This window comes from Pagrus pagrus (assembly GCF_965226575.1).
Source record: "Pagrus pagrus genome assembly, chromosome: 14".
NCBI classification, from domain to species: domain Eukaryota; kingdom Metazoa; phylum Chordata; class Actinopteri; order Spariformes; family Sparidae; genus Pagrus; species Pagrus pagrus.
The window spans coordinates 14,507,802-14,527,672 of NC_140198.1; the positions used below are offsets into that span (position 1 = coordinate 14,507,802).

At 42.2% G+C, this 19,871-nt stretch overlaps 1 protein-coding gene across 1 annotated transcript in view; it reads left to right on the plus strand.

Annotated features, from left to right (window-relative positions):
• fgf11b (fibroblast growth factor 11b) overlaps positions 1 to 19,871 on the plus strand; it is a 39,362-nt gene that overhangs the window by 11,790 nt on the left and 7,701 nt on the right. The window contains exons 2-4 of the mRNA XM_084372913.1: positions 8,220 to 8,330; positions 9,571 to 9,674; positions 19,563 to 19,761. Coding sequence (XP_084229039.1) covers positions 8,220 to 8,330; positions 9,571 to 9,674; positions 19,563 to 19,761 — 414 coding nt within the window. The remainder of the gene's footprint in view (positions 1 to 8,219; positions 8,331 to 9,570; positions 9,675 to 19,562; positions 19,762 to 19,871) is intronic.

Below are 19,871 nucleotides of genomic sequence, written 5' to 3' on the forward strand. Positions count from 1 at the left end.
GAGTGAGCAGGAGAGATATGTAGAGTGCAGGTGAAAGTGAAAGAGAGCATGATGAGAAGGGAGGGGAGAGTCAGGGAGTCCTGAAAATATAAGCCGAGGAAAACCCCTGTTGTTTGGTTCAGTCAGAGCAGTACCAGGAGAAGAAATGCCCTTGGCTGCTCAGTCAAGCAGGCCCCCAGTAATTACCTCCCAACCTTATCAAGAGGAGCTCGGCTGGAGGGAGATCAGCAGGCTACATACTGAGCTCAAATCAAGCCAGATAAATACATTAGTGTAATGATAACCAACACCGAGCCATACACTACACTGATTAGCGATAAACCTCAACCACTGCTTATTTTTCAGAGCAATTACATTGCAGCGAAGGGTTTAAGTGTCCTTGATGGCAGCCATGATGCATGAAGTGATTACCTTGGGTTCTTATGTGCATTGACCTCATTTATACAGACACACACATAATTGCGGTGTGAATGGCTGAACTATAACATGAGGCTCCAGTCTCCCCCAGGTGATTTTCAAAATCATTATCAGTGCTGTATGTAAATTGATGAGGGGCATCCCGGTGTAAACCATGCAGAGGTTACCGCTTGGATTAGGGGCAAACCCAACTGCTTCGGAGGCTATAATCTCTGCTGCTTTTACAAAACTTGTGCTAAATCATCTGTTTACCTATGTCTGAAAATTGCAACCTAAATATTTCACCACAACAATTTTAGAAAACCTATAACATTTATTTTTCAACATTTACACACTTAGTCCAGCGGTAGTAAAGCCTTCTTGTTGGCATATTGAAAGAAAGTGGTCCACATCACCGACATCATCATCATTATTGTTCACCTCATCTTGGGAAAGAAGTAGTAGTCTGAGGGCGCTAAATAAGGTTAATATGGCAGGTGTTTGACAGGTTCTGCAAAATCCACATTCATGGATGGCAGCCATTGCCACTGTGGACTTGTGCTTGCGCTGTCCTTGTGGAAGAGCACTTCCTCTTCCAGCTTCCTACATCGAATCTTCCTGATTTTCTTTCTTTTGTAATTTCTTCGAATTAGGTTTTTGAAATAGCGTGACGCTTCAGGTAGTCCACCAGCAGCTTTGCGTCCCAGAAAACGTAGGCCATCACTTTGCCTGCGGATCTCACAAATTTGGCTTTCTTGGGAGCTGGAGGCTATTTGTGTTTCCATCATTCTGATTGTTCTACCCTCTCTGGTTGGAAGTGGTGGACCAAAGTCCCGCCCATGCTTCCGAATCGCTAGAAGAAATCTCTCGGGATCTGCCTCAAAAAATGGCAAGACTGTCCCTTGACATGCTGTGCCGAATCTGCTTCAGGACAAAGGAGTTTGAGGTCCGAGCAAGCTGACATTTGGAGTTCATTGTGGTTAACTGCATGGACATGTTCCTGGGAGATACCCTGCGCTGTGCCAATCTACCATCATGTTATTTGTTGATCTGTCAAGATCACGCTTATATCATGTCAGTGGCCTCCACTGTCAATGTCAATTTTCTCAGACAGTGCTGACTTGCAATTTTCAATTACTCTAGACCGAAATACAACAAAAGTTGTTAACCTCAAAATTTCTGCATAATCACTCAAAGAGTTGAAATGCACATGCATGAAAATAGAGCTGTATTACTTCTCTCATTCTACTTTAGGCCATGAACTCATCAATTACCCCTCGTAACTTCACTTTTCTTCGACTTCTTATTACCTAGACTGTTTCATAGAATCAGATGACCAGTTACACATACAATTCCTGCAATAAAAAGAGGAAGTGCAAGCATTTTTTAGCATTAGCGAAGGAAAATTTGACTTAGAGTGTATATACTGTATCTGTTAAAAAGCCACATCCCTTAAGGCACTCTCTCTACACACTTGCTTTTCCGCTTGTCAACTGCAAGTCATGTTTCCATTCACGTGTGGGGAGGTCACTTGGAAATGGGCCCGCTGATGAGTCAACATGTTGTCGGGTGCGCTGACAACCCCTGTGCGCTGATGTACATAAACAGACAGGGAGCCCTCTCTGACCCACACTCCACTGACCTGGATCAGCGAATGTTTCCTGTCACTCAATCCCACACGTGTCCCAGGAGTGATGAATGCAGTTGCACACCCCTCTCTGCGGGAAATACCCAGGACAGTCAAGGCTGCAGGTTTGTGTTTCTGGCATGGTTAGTGAAACTTCTGCAAGGCAGCTGTAGGTGTGCTCACCCTGAAAGATAACGTGCAGTCCCTGCTGCTCTTTTAACAACGGAGCCCAGATGCACCTCACAGTAGATGTCTCACACCTGATAGGATACATATTGTAGGATTTATCATGATTATCAGTCCCAATTGGCTCAAGAGAGGAGATTTTTTCTTGTAGATAGAAAACCTGTGAAAAATGTAATACTTTGCCCACTTAGGAAATGTAGTATGAGTTGAGATTTTTTCAGGTTATGGTCTTATAAAACAATGCTTTTGGCTCCCTGCCATATAAAATATGCTCTTACTGTTTGAATACACGTACGCCCTAACATACCCAAATCACTAAACATGACCTTTGAGTCAGTAGCTTTCCGAGTTATCATCTTCTCTGTTTACCCCTGTGGAGCAATAGGGACTACATGTGCACACTACGCATCCTCGTGAAACAAACACAGGCTTTTTGCTCATGTAAACAACTCTGTGTGCTTTGCTAATCCAACCAGAGGTAGACTGCTGTCAGAGTGTGTCACGATCTGTCAGTGTGCTTCTCCAGGGCTTATGAAGGGGAAAGAAAGTTGGCTTGGTAGTGTGTGCTCACTCTTATGTGGCGTCCACGCAAACCATTATGTTTAAAAGGGCCACATGTGGTCTGTGTATCTGGAGGGAGCATTGTGAAGAAAAAATAAGCCTGATGATGTCATCAGAGTCGTCAAAAATATTGATTTTCATACCTATCAATTCTGCAGTCTATAGTATATCATTCACCAGTACCAGCTTGATCACTCTCTCTTCTCTCCGACAGCGAGTTGACACACACCGCTGCGGTGCCCACATGGCCACGCCTCCTCTCACACACTCGAAGGCCCCTGTCAGACGTGGTATTATCATCCGTCCTGAGTGATCTGATCACAAGGAGACAGCTCTTAGTACATGAGTGAATGCCCCTGAGGTGCATTGTAAACACTTGATACATAAACATATGATCACGAAGACCATAATCAGAGGTGGTCTGGGCCACATATGCCCACATTATTTTAGCAGTGTGTCCCGACATGTGTTCACATGTCTAACTTTTACAAATACAGTAAGTAGTAACCAGTGTCGGCTACTTCTTTGTCACCCGCGGAGAAAAATCATGCAATCTTTTGAGTTGTTGATTTAAAAAAAACAAGAAATTAAGCAACACACCTTTAGGAACGTAAGGCTGACCACTTTAAAGAATTTTGCGAGGTTGGTGACAGCGCCGATTTCGCCATCACTGAAGCATCAGACAAGATGGCCCCGTAAACTGTTGTTGATAAGTGTGTTGTCCTCTTGTTGGCCCAACAGCCATCTGTAATTCTCAAATCTGAGCTAATCCCCCTCAGAGCTATCAAGCCTGAGGAATCTCAGACAGCAGAGTCTTAGCTGACAGGAAAATACTTTGACTTAGATGCTGCTATGTATGTATACACAGTATACAAGCCTTCTTATATTTATCTTCAAAAAAAAAAAAAAAATCCAACATTTTATGCCCTCCCCATGATATCAGACATGGTACTAAATATTGATATTTTTCAAGGCATTATATCAAAGGGAGAAATTCCAGTACTGTGACAACACCACATTATCTGATGTTATCTGATCTTTTTGCAGACTGAAGTTGTGGGAACGTAGGCAGGGAAGGTCGAATGAAAGTCGCCGTCCAGTTGCATTATAGGAAATTAGGGATCCAGTGCTTTTGGAGTCTGAGCCAATACTAAGGACAAACGTCTGTTTTTTTAAACATTCACACCATTTCATAAAACTGTCTCTTGCAATTTGCTTGATTAAGGTGCAAAACAAAATCTCACATGTACCCCTTTGTTTTAACTCGTGCAGCAGATTTGAAGGTAAAAAAGTACGATATAGGAAGACATCCAGTATAAAATATTCTACATATAAATGGAAGGCAGTGTTAAAAGATTTTACATTAATTACTGTCAAAATGCTATAAAGCCTGTAAAATCGGTGAAGGACGAGCGAATATCAAGGTACACACAGATCCTCAGTACAGGGTGTTCTGTGTGATGTACTGCCTTTTACTTATTTTGATGAAAGGTTACTCAGGCAACAATGTGACATGTTTGTTGAAACTTAGATGCAGGCACTCCTAATATCAACACAACATTAACAACAATAGCAGAAAGTGTGTGTGTGTGTGTACGCGTTATGCAGATACAGATGCTGTCAAGACTGTGAGAGGGGAGCAGTTGGCAGAATAAGCATCTCTGCTATTTGATTACACTGAGTCGAGTCAGTGTTGTGATTATGCACAGTTTTGTTCATTTGCATGTTGTTAAAAGCCTCGTAGCACTGAACTATTAGAGCCAAAAAGAAGCTTCAGAACTTCACAGCAGATAAACGCATACATAGAAAAAAAGTGCAAAAATAATTTTAAAGTGGAACTCATTCATCTTTTTGAGTTGATAAATTACATAAGTCACTTTATCACTACACAGCATGTTGATCTTGGACGCATTTCATAGCATTCATTGCAACAGAAGGTCAGAGGTCTCATACTTCTTAAAATTTGGTCCACAAGGATGAACTGTCATTTTTGGTCATAACACAATAATTCATTCACCGATTATGAAAAATATGTGGCTTTTTTGCAGCAACATCCATATCGGAAACATTGTCTACTGCTAAAACTTTGTCTTCTATCAGAATCGGCTTTTTTGGCCAAACATGTAAACACATACAAGGCATTTGACTCTTTTTGATTTTCCCTCAATGAAATTACACCATAATGAACACACAGCAAAAGTCCTGCACAAGCTCAGTGGTTTTTACTGATGTCGAGCGTCACAAGTGCCGTTGCACCACGTAAAAAGCTCTTTATCAGTCCTACATACACCGTTCAAATTAGCCCCTAAGTGAGGACAGTATGTTTCTCACTGGAAATTATTCACTGGAAGCAACTTTTTCGTACAGTGATAACTTCCATTCTGGCATAAAATCATGATCCTGTAGACCTTGCTCAATAAACCAAAATCAAGAACGATTTGACATTATTAAATCAGTCACTCAGTTGAAGGTTTAAGAAGTCATCATCGACCTTCTTAAGCCAATTTGGAATATATTCAAGTCAAGAACATTCTGATTGACACGTACCCCACATTTCTAAAAGACCACAACTTCTTTAACAACTTTATAATTTAGTCTCAGGGGCAAAACACGAGTGCACTTGCTTTATGCCCACATTACCATAAAAATAAAAGGCACGCTGACTTCTAGAGCACGACAGTTTAAAAAATATGACATTGGGCCTAAAATGGTACAAAGTTGCAATATGGTAATAAGGTGGCAAGAGTCCACCAGAGCTGTTTTTGTTTCATCATCTCTGAATCTCAGTTCTGTGAATACAACTGTTTCTTGCTGGGAGCGTCCCTTCATTACAGTGGAGAGGAATATACTGTGCGCTGCGATGGGGATTCTGAAGTTAGAGCCAGCCCCTCTAAGTGAAACATTAGTTTTAGTGCCCCTGACACCAAGCATGGGAGTTCTGATTGCAGCCATATTGCACGAGCTGTCTATTGAATTCCTGCCTAAATGTGCTCTTTTCCTGAGCACATACAGCCGTCACTCTTAATGAAATGACAGTGTCATCTCATTCGCTCTGTTCCCTTACTGTCCCTCTGCTCACTTCTCCTCTCCCTGATCCTCCCATTTCCCTTTCTTTCTCTCTCTCTCTCTCATCTCTCTGTTTTGCATCTGTGGGGACAAGTAATGAACAGCTTCCCGACTCTGATTGGATGATGTATGAAGTTATTAGGTGGGATGAAAGCGTACATAACTCAAAGGATATGAAATGGAATAGGGGAGAAAGAAGAAGAAAGTGCAGGAGTAGAGACACTGAAATGTTTTGACAAGCGGCTTTGAAAGAGAGAGGATAGGGAGTGCTGCAGATGTAACAATGGGAGTAGGTCACAGTTTCACTGATGCCTCCACCCTGGCACACTTCCTTTGGGAAATTGTCCTACAGATCTCATCCCTGCATCTTCTGCCACTCTCCTGCTCCCTGTGCTAGTCCGAGGAAGACAGGCAGATTGCGCAGTGCCCTAGGTCCTTCCCTGGGGAGAGCGGGTGAGGGCATAGGCGAAGTTTAGCAGAGGGGGAACTCCCAGATGGCCCTCGGTCCTCCAGAGGTTCCGTCACAAACTGCTTCTTCATCTATGTTTCATCTCCCTTATTAAAGCTGCAACAGAGGAGTCTGGTCACTTCGCTAAATCACTGAGCTTTAAGCTATAAGTGAGGGGACCTGCGGTACAAGGTTCTCCCTGCTGTCGGAGTAGCCAGGCAGAGGCAGCGACTCGTTGAGCTCGGGAGACAACTTAGATTTCCACAACACACAGAGTGGTTCGAGTAATTGGGGGGCACTGGTGACGTCTGAGCGCTGCTGCAAAGGTTCTGTCTGTTTCTTAAATGAACGCAAAGTAGGCTGCAGGGACTCCGCTCATGAAACATTCAACCTCTCTATTCACCCTCCGTCTTCTCCTGCACCACCCAGCCCGCTTGATTATATATCTTTTATTTAGCGGGAGACAGGCCAACGCTCTCACTTGACTTCATCCTGTGATGGACCCAGCTCTGGCTAAAAATACCACCGGCAGCAAGGGAGTGGACTGATGGGTTGGCTTAAGTTGTTCAGGCATTTTATTTATTGGTCAGTTGATGTTATACATCCCCAGTGCTAGGTGAATTAGTCCAAAACTGTACCTTGGGCAACTCACTAATTAACGAAGAAATTGTTATTGAAATTGAAAGCCTAAACTCTTTTTCTGTGCGCTGAATATATTTTTATATCTTTTCTCCTCTCAAGAGTCAATCTCTTACTTCTAACAAGACATATACAACAGAAATAGCTGCATTCTCTTGTTCTACTGTGAAGTGTTCGTCTATTATGGTAATGATGTCAGAGATCAATCATCGTGTGTTCTGCCCCTCGTGGGAAAACTCCCTAAAGTCATTACAACGATGCCACATAACTTTGATATTTCTAACTTTGATATTTCTCATATATATTCCAAATGTAGTTAATAAAAGACAGTTTGTGCTTTTGTTATTTGAATTCTGGAAATAAATGAGCAGAACCTTAAGTAAGGTATTACATACCATTACATCAGTATGTAAGGTATATCAGCTGTCCGATATTATCAGCCGACATTTTCCTGTCACAGATATGTCGGTTTTCGTCCTGCATGTTGCTTAATATATGAAAACGTTCTTTTTAGGGATTATAATGCAGAAAAAGACAGTCGATTCTTGAGTCTTATTCCCAGGTCGGCAAATACCGACGCTTTGGATCAGTATTCGGCCAAAAATTCTAACCCAAATCATTGTTATTTGGCAACCTGGGAACCTTAGAAGACGATGTTTATTGTGAAACGATAAAATAGCCTTCCTCCATTACATACCTTTGTCACAAGTGTTTGAGGGATCATTGCGGAAAACATGTATATAGGCCTATATATCAATATTAGGATCGATCAGGCTCGAGTGATAAGGTCTAAAGCCATGCTAACAGCTCTCTTGAAGTAAATGGCAGCAGCAACAATGACAATCGTAACATGCTAATGTCTAGCAAGTATAATAGCAATGTTTAACATCATCACCATCTCTTAGTCTAGTATGATAGCACGCTCACACTTGCTAATTAACACTTAACAACAGTTGAGGATGATGGTAATTTGCTTGATGGCACTAGACAAAACTCAGTGGATAACCCAAATTCCCAACAAATAAACAATTCAGGATTTTGTCCTCTGGGACCTTTGTGCAAACTGCAATGCAATCCATCCAACAGACATCAGCTTTTAAAAAAGACTATTCGAGGGTTTTAGATATTACAAACAAACCATGTTCGAGCGTTAAATATTACCCACAGTAAGACTGACTGAAAAACCCTGACATATTTGACTAACCCTTTCTCTTTCAGGACCTATACATCAGTGAATGTCATTTCTGCTCACGACCTCTGTCTAACACGATGTTGTTTCCCTGTGCTCTCTTGCAGAGCCACAACTGAAGGGCATTGTTACCCGGCTATACAGCCAACATGGATACTACCTGCAGATGCAGCCTGACGGCACTATGGACAGCACAAGGGATGAAAGCAGCTCATTTTGTGAGTGTGTGTGTGTTTCTGTCTACTGCCTACATGTCTGCTTGTGGTGGCGTTGTGCAATTCTAATCAAATTATCCACAGTCTAGTCTCCAGCACCCAATAGGGGAACAAGGTAGAAACCATAGTGTACTGAATGCATGAAACATCATTATATAGCTCAAGTATGGAGCAGCTTATACGCTCACTGAGGAGCCATAATCCAACTTTGCAAAGTTAATGCTGTACTGTACGCAGTGAGCTATACAGAGCTACGGTCGGTGTCACGCTGTGCTATAGGGGCCCTGTGGCTGAAGAGTCAACGTTAGGAATTTCTCAGCTCATCTGTCAAATTAGCTCCAAGTTGCGCTACACATTTCACTTCTGCCTTCTGCCTGTCAAGCAATTAAGCAAATCTTTTCGTCCTTGGCATGGCAGATGTGTTTATCCTTAAAAGCCATCTACGCTTTGTTTCAAATCACCGATATTGATTCTCAATGTTTGAAGTTTCACAAAATCCCAAAAGGCAAGGGCACTGTCTGGATCTAAGTCACGTTGTGTAGGGCTGGGGGGGATGCATCGCGTTTCTCTCTTGAAGTTTTGAGTCTTAAAGTAAATGTATTTATTTTAATTATTGAGCATCAAAAATATGCTGTTTTAAAAAATAGTCAGCAGGAAATCGAAATTTTTGAAGCATCAAGATGCACAAGAAGCCGAGAGATTACCACCTCTACTGTTGAGATCATCCATATTTGCGTATTTGACCTTCAAGACTCAGACATGAGCCCTTTTTCAGACTGTAATTTTAAAAAAATTTATTCGATTTAATCAACAAATCAACAACCTACAACCTACAACCTTGATCAGTTGAATCTTTTACTGTTAACAGGCTCAAACTAACAAACCCGCTTGCTGCATCTGTCTGTCCACTTTTCACTGTCTTTCCTCTGAGCCCCTTTGCAGCAGGACATCTCCATTATGTTCCAGGTTTAGAGGCAGTGTATAGCCTAGTGAAGGTGACATGGTGTTGTGTTTACATCAACATAAACTCTGAGAGGTCACTGTATTTTGGGCTTTGGAAAGACATAGCACGCAGCAGTGACACTGCATTGTGACATTCAGCCTAATAAAATAAAGACAGAAAAAACAGACTCTGCCGCAACACAGCATTGTGGTTTGTTGTCACGATCTTCTTTAACTTCCTCTTTTATTTCTCTCATTGTCTTTGTCGCGTTCGTCTCTCCTACTTTATTCCCCAATTTAGCACAGTTCAACTTAATTCCGGTGGGACTGCGGATTGTGGCAATCCAGGGGGCAAAGACAGGCCTGTACCTTGCCATGAATAGTGAAGGATACCTCTATACCTCGGTAAGTATACCCTGTAGATTAGTCACATAGTGTACATAGAATGGGAATAAGAATAAGATGGATGGTACGTTAACTATCGAGGACAGTATTTTACTACTTTAACATAAATCATAAAGTATGTGGCGCATGTGTCTGTGTTGTACATGTAAGTGTTCCTGTTTATGCACAATAAGTGGCAGGAAATTCAAAGAAAAAAACAAGGATTATAACAAAGATGGATTTCCAGAGACCAATGGAAAAAGTAGCTGTGTGTTGTACTTGTTTAGGTGTGTACGAATGTTTGAGAGAGAAAGGTGAGAGCCAGAGAGGCAGGGGGTGAGAGATAGGGTGACAACCTGTGAGACTACCTGCATGAGTATTCCAATTAGTTTTGGAGAGACTGTTGGAGTATCTGGGGTCTCATGAGTGCAGGAACCGTTGACAGATTTTGAGTCCAGGGCAGGTGGGAAACATGGCAAGTATGCACCTTATGTTCTTTTTGTTTTAAATTTCAGATGAGTACTTTTTCACCTTTTATAGCCCTTCAACTTTCTACACTCCGACTCGTTTCGTGCTTGCAAGTATATTGACATAATGACTGCGAACAAGATTCTGGATCAGTTTTTAGTTGCGGGTAAAAGAAAGAACGGTCCGATTGATTTGTTACATTAACGTACGTTAAACTAGATAGATTATATTTCAAAGATAGGAGACAGAAATGTGCGAGCAGTTAGCAGGAGGCTGAAAAGAGAGATGGGGAACACTCTGAAGTACAATACTTGCGACAGACAGACAACTTGTTTGTTTAATATAGCCAGCGCTGGAAAGCACTACATCAGCTCTTTAGCATTATTTCAATAATGTCTAATACAGTGTCCGAGGATATCAACCAATTATTCATAAGGGCTTCATTCAGTGCAAATAATCTGTATTCAGTGAAGTTACTCCTACATAGAATCTACAACTTGAAATGGAGAGACAGGCTGCTACATTAGCAGGAGGCATTGTCTTCATCAAACCGAGAAACGACGAGGGATTCTAGTGAGAGCACTCACTGGACGATTTTAGTTCCAGTGTGCAGTCTGATCGGCTCCTCGGACAGTGCTGTAAAATTGCTTTAGCGTGATGATATCGCTAAAACGCTTCACATCACATAAATTTGTACAATTTTTCGCAGGGAAGCTTGAATGATGAGGGGCGTCTCATCAAACTCTGATAAAACTGTCTAAACTAGGCAGTGCTGCCAAACAATAAATCAAGACAATTTATTGCCTAAAATCATATTTTAGTGTACTATTACGCTGCAAAGTTGTGTATGTTTATGTACTGTGAAAATGAAGGCTGAAATACCAGAAATATGAACGACAATACTGTTCATTGTCTATTTCGCTGCTAAAATGTTTTCAATGTTTTCAGCGTACCATTTAGAGGCAATGTGATATTGTTTTTTACTCATCAGATTATTGGTTGGTTGGTTGGTGTGGTGCAGTTCATTATGTTTGTAGAGCAAAGTGGAGTACCACTGAAACTCTTTTCTGTGGTTATGTAGTACCAATCTCAAAATTATTTGTATCTTTCTTTGATAGACAGCCCAGTTTCACGAAAAGGCCATCTTTCCAGCGGTGACATACTTCTTTCACCTGACTATTTACACGTTGTTGTGGCTGCCATTGTTATCCAGTTATTCAGTTCTGTGTGCGATAACAGCACAATAGTCATACGGCTTTATGTAGGCTCTGATAGCTGTTTATCTTTACACCTCAAAAAGACAATCATTCTCTGGAGCGAGGATATCTCTCAGTTTGATTGTATGTATTTGAACATTTGCCCATAAATAGTATATAGTAACAGAACATTATAGTACAGAACAGTATGTAGAGGTAGCAGTATATGTATATAATGGAATAAATGGGATGTTATAGCTCCATCGTTTTCTGGACACTTCTCTGTGATGGTTTCAACGGGATGTGTGGGAAATGATGTGCCAAAGTGGTTTTATGCATATGAGATGTAAAAGAGAAAGCATCATCCGCCTATGTGAGAGTTAAATCTTGAATTATGGCAAATGCGCCACCTCCTATTATCTCCTGAGCCCCTGATTAGCATGCAGTAGACTTTGGTGCCTCGCCTCTGTGAACAGAGAGGAAAAGGGATTTCCTCAGCACCAGTCGATAGCTGTGCTGCATCCCACACTGACCTCTTTCAGAGAGTCTCCTCTCGCACACACATACAGTTACAGGAATGTGTTGATACGGGCACACTGCAATGTAACAGCTGTCTTCTTGTGTAATATCATGCATGTCTGATTTTATGACTCCCATGGTGTTCCCTATAATGTATCTCATGTACTAATTTGCTGGTGTAGGAGGGAGTGCAGGTGGCATGATATGGCCCTTTACACATATCATTGTGCTGTAAGAGCATGTTTATATTAGCTTTTTACATTTAGAAGGTGCCAAGCGAGTGCGTGACACAGACGAGCAATGTTTCCATTTTCGATAAATAAGCTCATCACTGTCATTCTCAGGAGAGCCGAGGTGACTGACAGAGTGACTAGTCGCTTCCTTCCAGCTATTTTCTCATCCCCCTGCTATACCGCCTCTTCTGCTGCTTACTGATAGTAATTATGCTGTTTTCTCCCGAGCAACTCACAGTTTTTCCTTGCATTCCTCGCTCTATGGCCCATACACACACGTAGTGGTCAGGTTGTGGGGCCAAGGCTCTGTAACAAGCATAGAAGATCCACTGCTTCCTTGTCTTAGACATAAATCTCAGCCTCACTACCTGTAGGTGACAACAGGAAATGGCTGATCCTGATTTAAAAATAGAGCTTGGCTCATTCGTGCCCCATTTTATAATCTATGTGCTCTGGAAAACTTCTCATAGACAGATGGAAAGAGGAAGAGGGAAAATGGCTTGTGCTGAAGGAAGCTGACATGACTGTTGACAGGCAAGTTTTCACAGAGAGAGTTTTGTGTGCCAATCAAGATTTAGACATGGTTTTTCCCTGTTATTTTAAAGGTCACTACACGTGAATGCTATCTTTGTTTTGTCGGGCAATTCTGAGGCATGTCAGATTGGTCAATGAATGCAAAGAATGAGAGGAGTTGACCTGGACACATTATACAGGATTGGTATCAAAATGAAACCTATCAAATTGCAATCCCTTTTTTTAACTGCACAGTATTGTTTTTTTGTTCACCTCAGCCAGCTTGTGTTGCAGTGCTGCTCTCCTCTGTCACCACCAGCTCTACAGTTTGAGCATTTCACAGAAAAATTAGTGTCTTTTTGGGCGACCCATTGATTGATTCTGAGTTCAGACTGAGAGGCTGCAGGGTTGCCCCTGTGAAAGTTGTTAAATCTGGCAGCAAGTATCTTTCCACAACCTTTCACCTCTGCCTTGACCCCCACCAACCACACAACCATACTTTGAAATGCCACACTTTATGTTAACACTTACTTTTTAACTGCTGAACAATAACCATAAAAATAACTTAGTAAACAGGGGAAACTTGTTACTGTTGGGAGAAAGCTGGCGAGAAAGAACACATATTGGCCCAATGACAGTGCATTATGGGTAATGTAAGCACCAGGTTTTGAAAAGCAGTCCACTGGACCGGCTTTGCACTACTATAACACTGTTGGTCTCATTTTGGACAGGAAAAAACAAATTATCAAAATCGATCCAGCAGAACCAGCAGAGATCACCTCTTTTTAGTCTATGCTTTCTTCTTCCTTTTCAAAACCCGGTGCCTACATTACCCACAATGCAACTTAACCACTGAGCAGAATCACTGGAGGCAAATTATCAGATTACATGCAGCTTCCTCTGGAGTCAAAAGGCTTTATACTCACCCATTGTACCCCAAATACACAATGCAGAAAGATAGTTGGTTGAAGCCGAGAACTAACTTGTCAATAATCATAACCATTTATGCAAAATGATGAGTTCAATATTTTGAAAGTTCAGTAGCATGCAACCTTTTATTAATGTCCCACCCCCTCCGAGCCGCGATTGGTATAGTATTGACTTTACTATCCGGTCTCATTTCAACTGTCCATTCAGGATTACATCCAGTGATCAAGTAATCTTAATGGCACAAGCTAGAGTACAAGAAGTTCAAGTAGCAGCTTCACAATTTTAATCAGTGTGTTTGTCTCTTTCACCACTTAAAATGACAAATGAGGTCAGCGACAGGTCGTTTTAGCTGTTGCCGATTCTGTAAACACGTTAATTTCGTGAGGAACTTGATATCAGGCCAAACTTAATCTCGTCTGTTTTCTGCTTAAAACACTCTCTGCAGCTGGTGTCTGCGCTCGACCAAAGATTGTTTGTGACAGATGATCACTGTGTTACAAAACTGTGCAACCAGAAGTGGGCTGAGGTCTAACAACTTGCAACAGAGTGATACATCGTTTACTTAGCTCAGGGGCGCCTCAAAACTTAAATGTAGGCAAAAAGCTATTGACTGTTAAATGTCCCTCTGCCCACTATGCTGAGATGATGAAAAGTAATTAATAATGAGTGATCCTCCTACATGTTTAAAGAGCATTTTAACCTCACAAAAAATATAACTGTATGAACGTAGATTTATATTATAATATTTTTTTTTTTTGCAGCCTTCCTCCTGCTGATTTCTGTCACCTCATGAGTTGCCGTCTCTCACTTACTTTCATTTATATGAACTGTTAAACTTAACAGTTTTAAACCAGGTCCTTCAGTATATTGTAAATCAAGTTTCTCCTGATTCAGATGTTTTAGTGAGTCAGATACATATTTAATCAACGTTAAGTTTAATAGTGTTAGTTTGGACTCGGATCAGGATCAGGGCAGAGAAAACTTGGACCTGGACATCCCAACCTAGCATGCATAGAAATTGTGGCTCTTTTGTTTTTCTGCAATATTTATTGCAACATAAATATATTGCTATGTAAAAAGACATATTTTCCATTGTTTTTATCGGCACCTAAAAAACAAAAAACAATACTTTGACCTGAACTGAAACACGCTATTCAGAGTGGATGACTTTTAGCAAAAGTCACATTGTGAGAAATTTGGTTGCTGGCTGTCTTTGGTCCCCAAATCTCTAAATCTGCTGTTGTGAACGTGTCTCACAGCAGGGACAGCACCGAGTGATGCATTAAAGAAATACTCAAAGGACAGCAACACAATAAAAAAACTATTGTTTGTGATCTGTGTCGGCCTGTGATACTTGTGAATGCTAGAGAAAGACAGACAGAAGGACACAGGAGAGGGATAAAGAAAGAGACAGAGCGTGAGACCTATTGATAAAAAGCCGTGTCCTTTCTATTCTTTTCATGGAAGGATCGCATTGAGATGCAGGACAACACCGGCGGCGAGATAGCATCGCTTTTATCACAGGACAGGATAAAATGTGGACATTAGAAAAAAGTAGCGGAGAGAATAATTGGCCCGGGCGGGAGAGAGACGAGATGAAGTGCGGAAATGCAATGAGAAAGACGGACACTTTGCCAGGCAGCCAATTAAGAGCACTTAGGGAAGGCAAAACCTATTCTTTCTGATTGACTCGTGATAGACCTCGTAACATTGCTCTCCTTCCAAAACTGCCTCTGGGATGTTTAAGAACATAGTCCTGCGGTGATGATGATGATGATACACAATCAACCACCGCTTTTTGTGTCCCGGAAAAATTAAAAGCAGGGTGTGTGTGTGTCACCTCTGTCACTGAGGGTCAAACAGGGAATGTCAGATACCACTCTTCTCAGATTCATTTTATTGACAAGGGCCTTCCAGCTGTCAGTCAACACTGCACAGTCCCTGCACATTACTATCCACTCTGCTCTTGTCATGCAAGCACGATGCCTCCCTGGGCTATCATAAAGCATTAGAGACGGGCCATACATGTGTGGTGCTAGACAGTATTAACTGCCAGTCTCATCCTCTGTAAAGCCCCTCTTAATAAGCACGTCTATGCCCTATTGACTTACGTAACGTGGCGTGTCATAGTGCATCTACATCTGGCCTCGTCAACAACATCAGCAGCATGGCCTGCAGAACGTGGCGTTCTGCGTCGCATACACTCACACGCACCGATTACATGCGTGTGTCTGTGTGCATGCATGTGAGCGGGGTCGGTGCAGCGGCACTGTGGAAATACGGGGGGATTACTGCAGCCGGGCAGATTTCCCGGCTTCCCATAGATTACACTGGGAGCTTGATGGGACAGTCAATAGATGCGGGGAGCCTGTGTGACATTGTGACCCCTGCTGTCTAAACAGGGGACTGCAAATAATTGCACGTCATTTATGCTAAAACGTGTTTTGAATTCCAGAAGTGGAGCTACATTTTCAGGGGCGTTAGTTATGATTTCACGCTTGTGCATGCATGATGAAATGAAAGTAAACAAGAGATTAAATATTATTCACGGCTTCACTTCAGCTTTTTCGTCATAACATTCATTCCTGTCCTCATATCCTCATTAAATGCAGGGAAAGACAGTAGATTTAGGGGAACTCTGCCCTGTGAGTGAGTATTATGAGTACTTCGCTGTCTTTATTTGGTGGAAAGTGCAATCCCAGTGTATGGCGGCACGGAGGGTTAAGCTTTACTGAAGCAGGTAGAATCGATGTAATCAGAGATGAGGAAGGAGGTGGTGTGTGTGGGCGGGTGGGGTAGAGGGGTGGGGTGCTGCTCTGCATCATAAAAAGGTTCTTCCCATCTTGGGGATTCTCAGCACGGACGCTACGTATTACCTCTCTCGTCTGCTTTCGTTTCAATTCATTTTTGGCTTGAGACACATGGAAGGGAAGCTACCCAAGTCTCTCAATAAGTCACAGTTAAAGAAAGGGGTTTTTATTTAATTTCTAGTTCGGGCAGCCACACATTTAGATGGAAGTATTCCCCCATCGCTCTTAAAAAATGTGCAACCCTCAACACATCCTCAACCATTAGTCATCTGCGCAGGTAAATCTGGTGGTTTGACTGATACCTTAAGTCAGCAGGCCCTAGGTGCGCTCTGTGGTTCGGCTGAGGTTACCTCAAGGTGAGCTTCGGAGATGGGGAGTGATCACAGCAACATATTTGTGTCAGTTAGGAGCAGGCATATTGGCCATTGTGGTAGGTTATCATGACAAATCACTCCAGAGTGTCTGTCTTTGAATCTTCGGGACATTTATTTCATTGTCGTGTCTGCTCTCTCTGGGTCATCTTTTTCCTCCAGACCTTTTGAGACTTCTTGAATGAAATACAGAAGATGTGGGTTCTATCATTAGGCTAATTTCAGGGGACTGATTATGATGGGTAATTATAGGATGACTTGGGAGAGGGGTTATCACGGGTGTCATTTCAGAGGTTGAGCTGAAGGGTATTTTGCCGGAGTGATGGGCTCTCTATCCAGGGGGGCGTGAGTGTTAGATCGAGGGGTGCTGGTGCTAGTTCCTGCTTTGGTCCAGGGGGAGATGCAAAGAAGCAGACCTCTCTCTTCATAATCTCCTTCATTACCCAGCAACCCCTCTGTCCTCTCCGAGTGATCTTCTCCTCTCTTTTCCTGTCTCTCCTGCCTTTCCCCTTCTGTCTCCCGCACTTCCCACCCCTCTTGCTCTCTGGCCTGATTAATAATGAATGAAGCAGATCATCTATCGATCCCATCCTCTTTGTGTTAGCACAGCAGAAGATATCAAACCTGTCAGAGGATCTTAAAATAGCCCTGCGATGTGTTGGTCATGGTAGTGGGAGAGTTTGTCGAGTTAAGGGTAAGGGCTTGTTTTTTATGATGGGAAGTCAAAATGTCTTTAAAAAAAATGTGGTGGAGCAGCAGGACAGGAGTGGACGGAGAAAGGGCACACAGTCCTGAATTGCCCTCTCAGCTAAAGGATGACGGCTCACTGTGAAGGAGAAAGGTGATGATCTGTGATAAGTGTGAAACTGGAGGTCTCTTATACCTTCTCAATCTACTTTTGGCTCTTTATTAAAGCTCGTCCATGCCAAGTTGTGATCCTCTGGCCCCCTTCTGTCGTCCCCAGTCTTGGAGGAATTCTCCACTCAGCCATTTCTGCCCTGCTGCTCTCACTTAATCAATCCAGCAGATTGGCTTCGCTCTCTGACAGGGGAAGGACCCTGTCAAGACCCTGATGGAGACTAAGAGAGATGTATATCTGTCGCTATTGGTTAATATCACCAGTCGACATTATGCAGGGTTCAGTAGTCCTTATGTTGAGGACAGAGACGGAGGGGAAGTGCTGCCGGAACATGATCATTTACAACGACTGGCTACACGGTTGGATTTCATCCAAGTTTAGCTAATTTAATTTTGAAATGTCTATTCAAATTTAGCCAGTCACGAAACAACTGACAGTACATGACAGAAGCCTATAGTAAAGACATACTGGTAACTCTCCTTCGGGGGAATGAAAGGGGAATGAATGCTAGTGATAGTATGTTGTGGTTCCCAAACTTAATCCTCATCATAATCACAAACAGTTTCACCAGACAGTCAATTACCCCGTTTTTTACGTTTCCCACCCTGTGTTGTAACTCATATGCTAACTAAATAAAGCAAAGTTCTAAGTTGTCATATCTAAATAAAGCGCTGAAACATTGATGGATTAGGCCGATCAATTGATTAATCAAATAAATTGGCAACAACCTTGATATTAGAATAATCATTCAAGCATTTGTCGAGCAAAAACAACAAAACTTTCCTTGAATAGGATTAGTTGCTGGTTTTCTTAATATCTTTATACTAATATAACAAAACAGGCAAACTGAGTGTGGGTTTTGGGCTTTTATTGATTACTGATCTTTAGCTGCAGCCTTACGTCTAATAAGACTTTACCCCGCATCACTGAGAATACAAAAAAAAAACTTTGTTGATGGTCAACGCACTACGACTCCTAGTCAGGTTTATTATTTTCTGCTGGTTACTGTACATCTGTGGCAACAGTGTTTCTCTTCAGTGGCCTCTGTTAGTCCGTTATTTTCAAATTTGCCATTGATATTCGTGCTATTGTTTTCATGGCTCAGTTTCGAAAGTATAGCTAGTCGGCTAACGTTGTTTCAAGCAACCCAACTAAGTTGCGGTGCGGAACCCAGAGTGGGGTTGTGTGTCGGACCCTCGCCTGGCAGGGGTGTGAGAGTTGATGGGCCTGCTCCTTTTGCTGTTGATGGGAGCCAGAGTTTGGTCAGCTGGGTGATACAGTTGGAAGTTGCTGCACGAGCGACAGTGGTAAGCAGCCACGACTGCAGCGTTGCGCTGGTGAGGATTCTTTCTGCTCAAGCAAGTCGGCTTTTCTGCAGCCTGCCTTCAACGATATCATTGTTCATGATGATGTTTCACTACGGACATTGTCGTATGCCAATTCAGTCGACGTCACCTCACCCTGTTCCAAGTACTATTATGTTTGAGTGATTTTGGATCTCGTTCAACCAAAGCTTGGAAACTCGGTCTTCTAAATTTAGGATTCCTCTGGACTAGTCACTGCAGTTTGATGTCATTATTTACATGTACAGTATGTTTTTAGATTGAATGTGTTATTGTATTGGTATGTAAGTGCTTTTCATCTCCTCTGCTCTTTACCGTTGGGAACGTGTTATGTTTAGCAAAGATGTTAATCCTATTTCTCCATGTAGAACTATAGTATGCATCCTTGTCTTGCTGGTCCCAAGGGAACATGATGTTCACGCTTTCAAAGAAACACAAGTCCAGATATAATGCTATCCATCCTTCCCCTCAGGAAAAAGTCACCTAATTAATGTACTTCAATGCTTGTGTCCATGTATTTTTTTCTTCAAGTGTTTGCTGCTGACGTGTACTGGAGTTCATGTTCAAAGACTCAGTTTTCTCATGACATTCGCACATTATTTTTCTTCTCTTGCTTTGTTTGCTAACATGAACGCACCTCCCCCCCTTTATGCATTTTTCTTTTCAGGAGCACTTCACTCCGGAGTGTAAGTTCAAGGAGAGTGTGTTTGAGAACTACTACGTTACGTACTCCTCCATGCTCTATCGCCAGACCCAGTCTGGCCGCTCCTGGTATATCGGTATCAACCGTGACGGCCAGATCATGAAGGGCAACCGGGTGAAGAAGACCAAAGGAGCTGCACACTTCCTGCCCAAAGTTATAGAGGGTTTGTGTCCTTTGTGTCACTTTGGCACAATTCAAAACAGCTTATCTTAGCTAAAAATCAGATAGAAAGATAGATTACTTCATTAATCCACAAGGGAAATTTCACTGTCG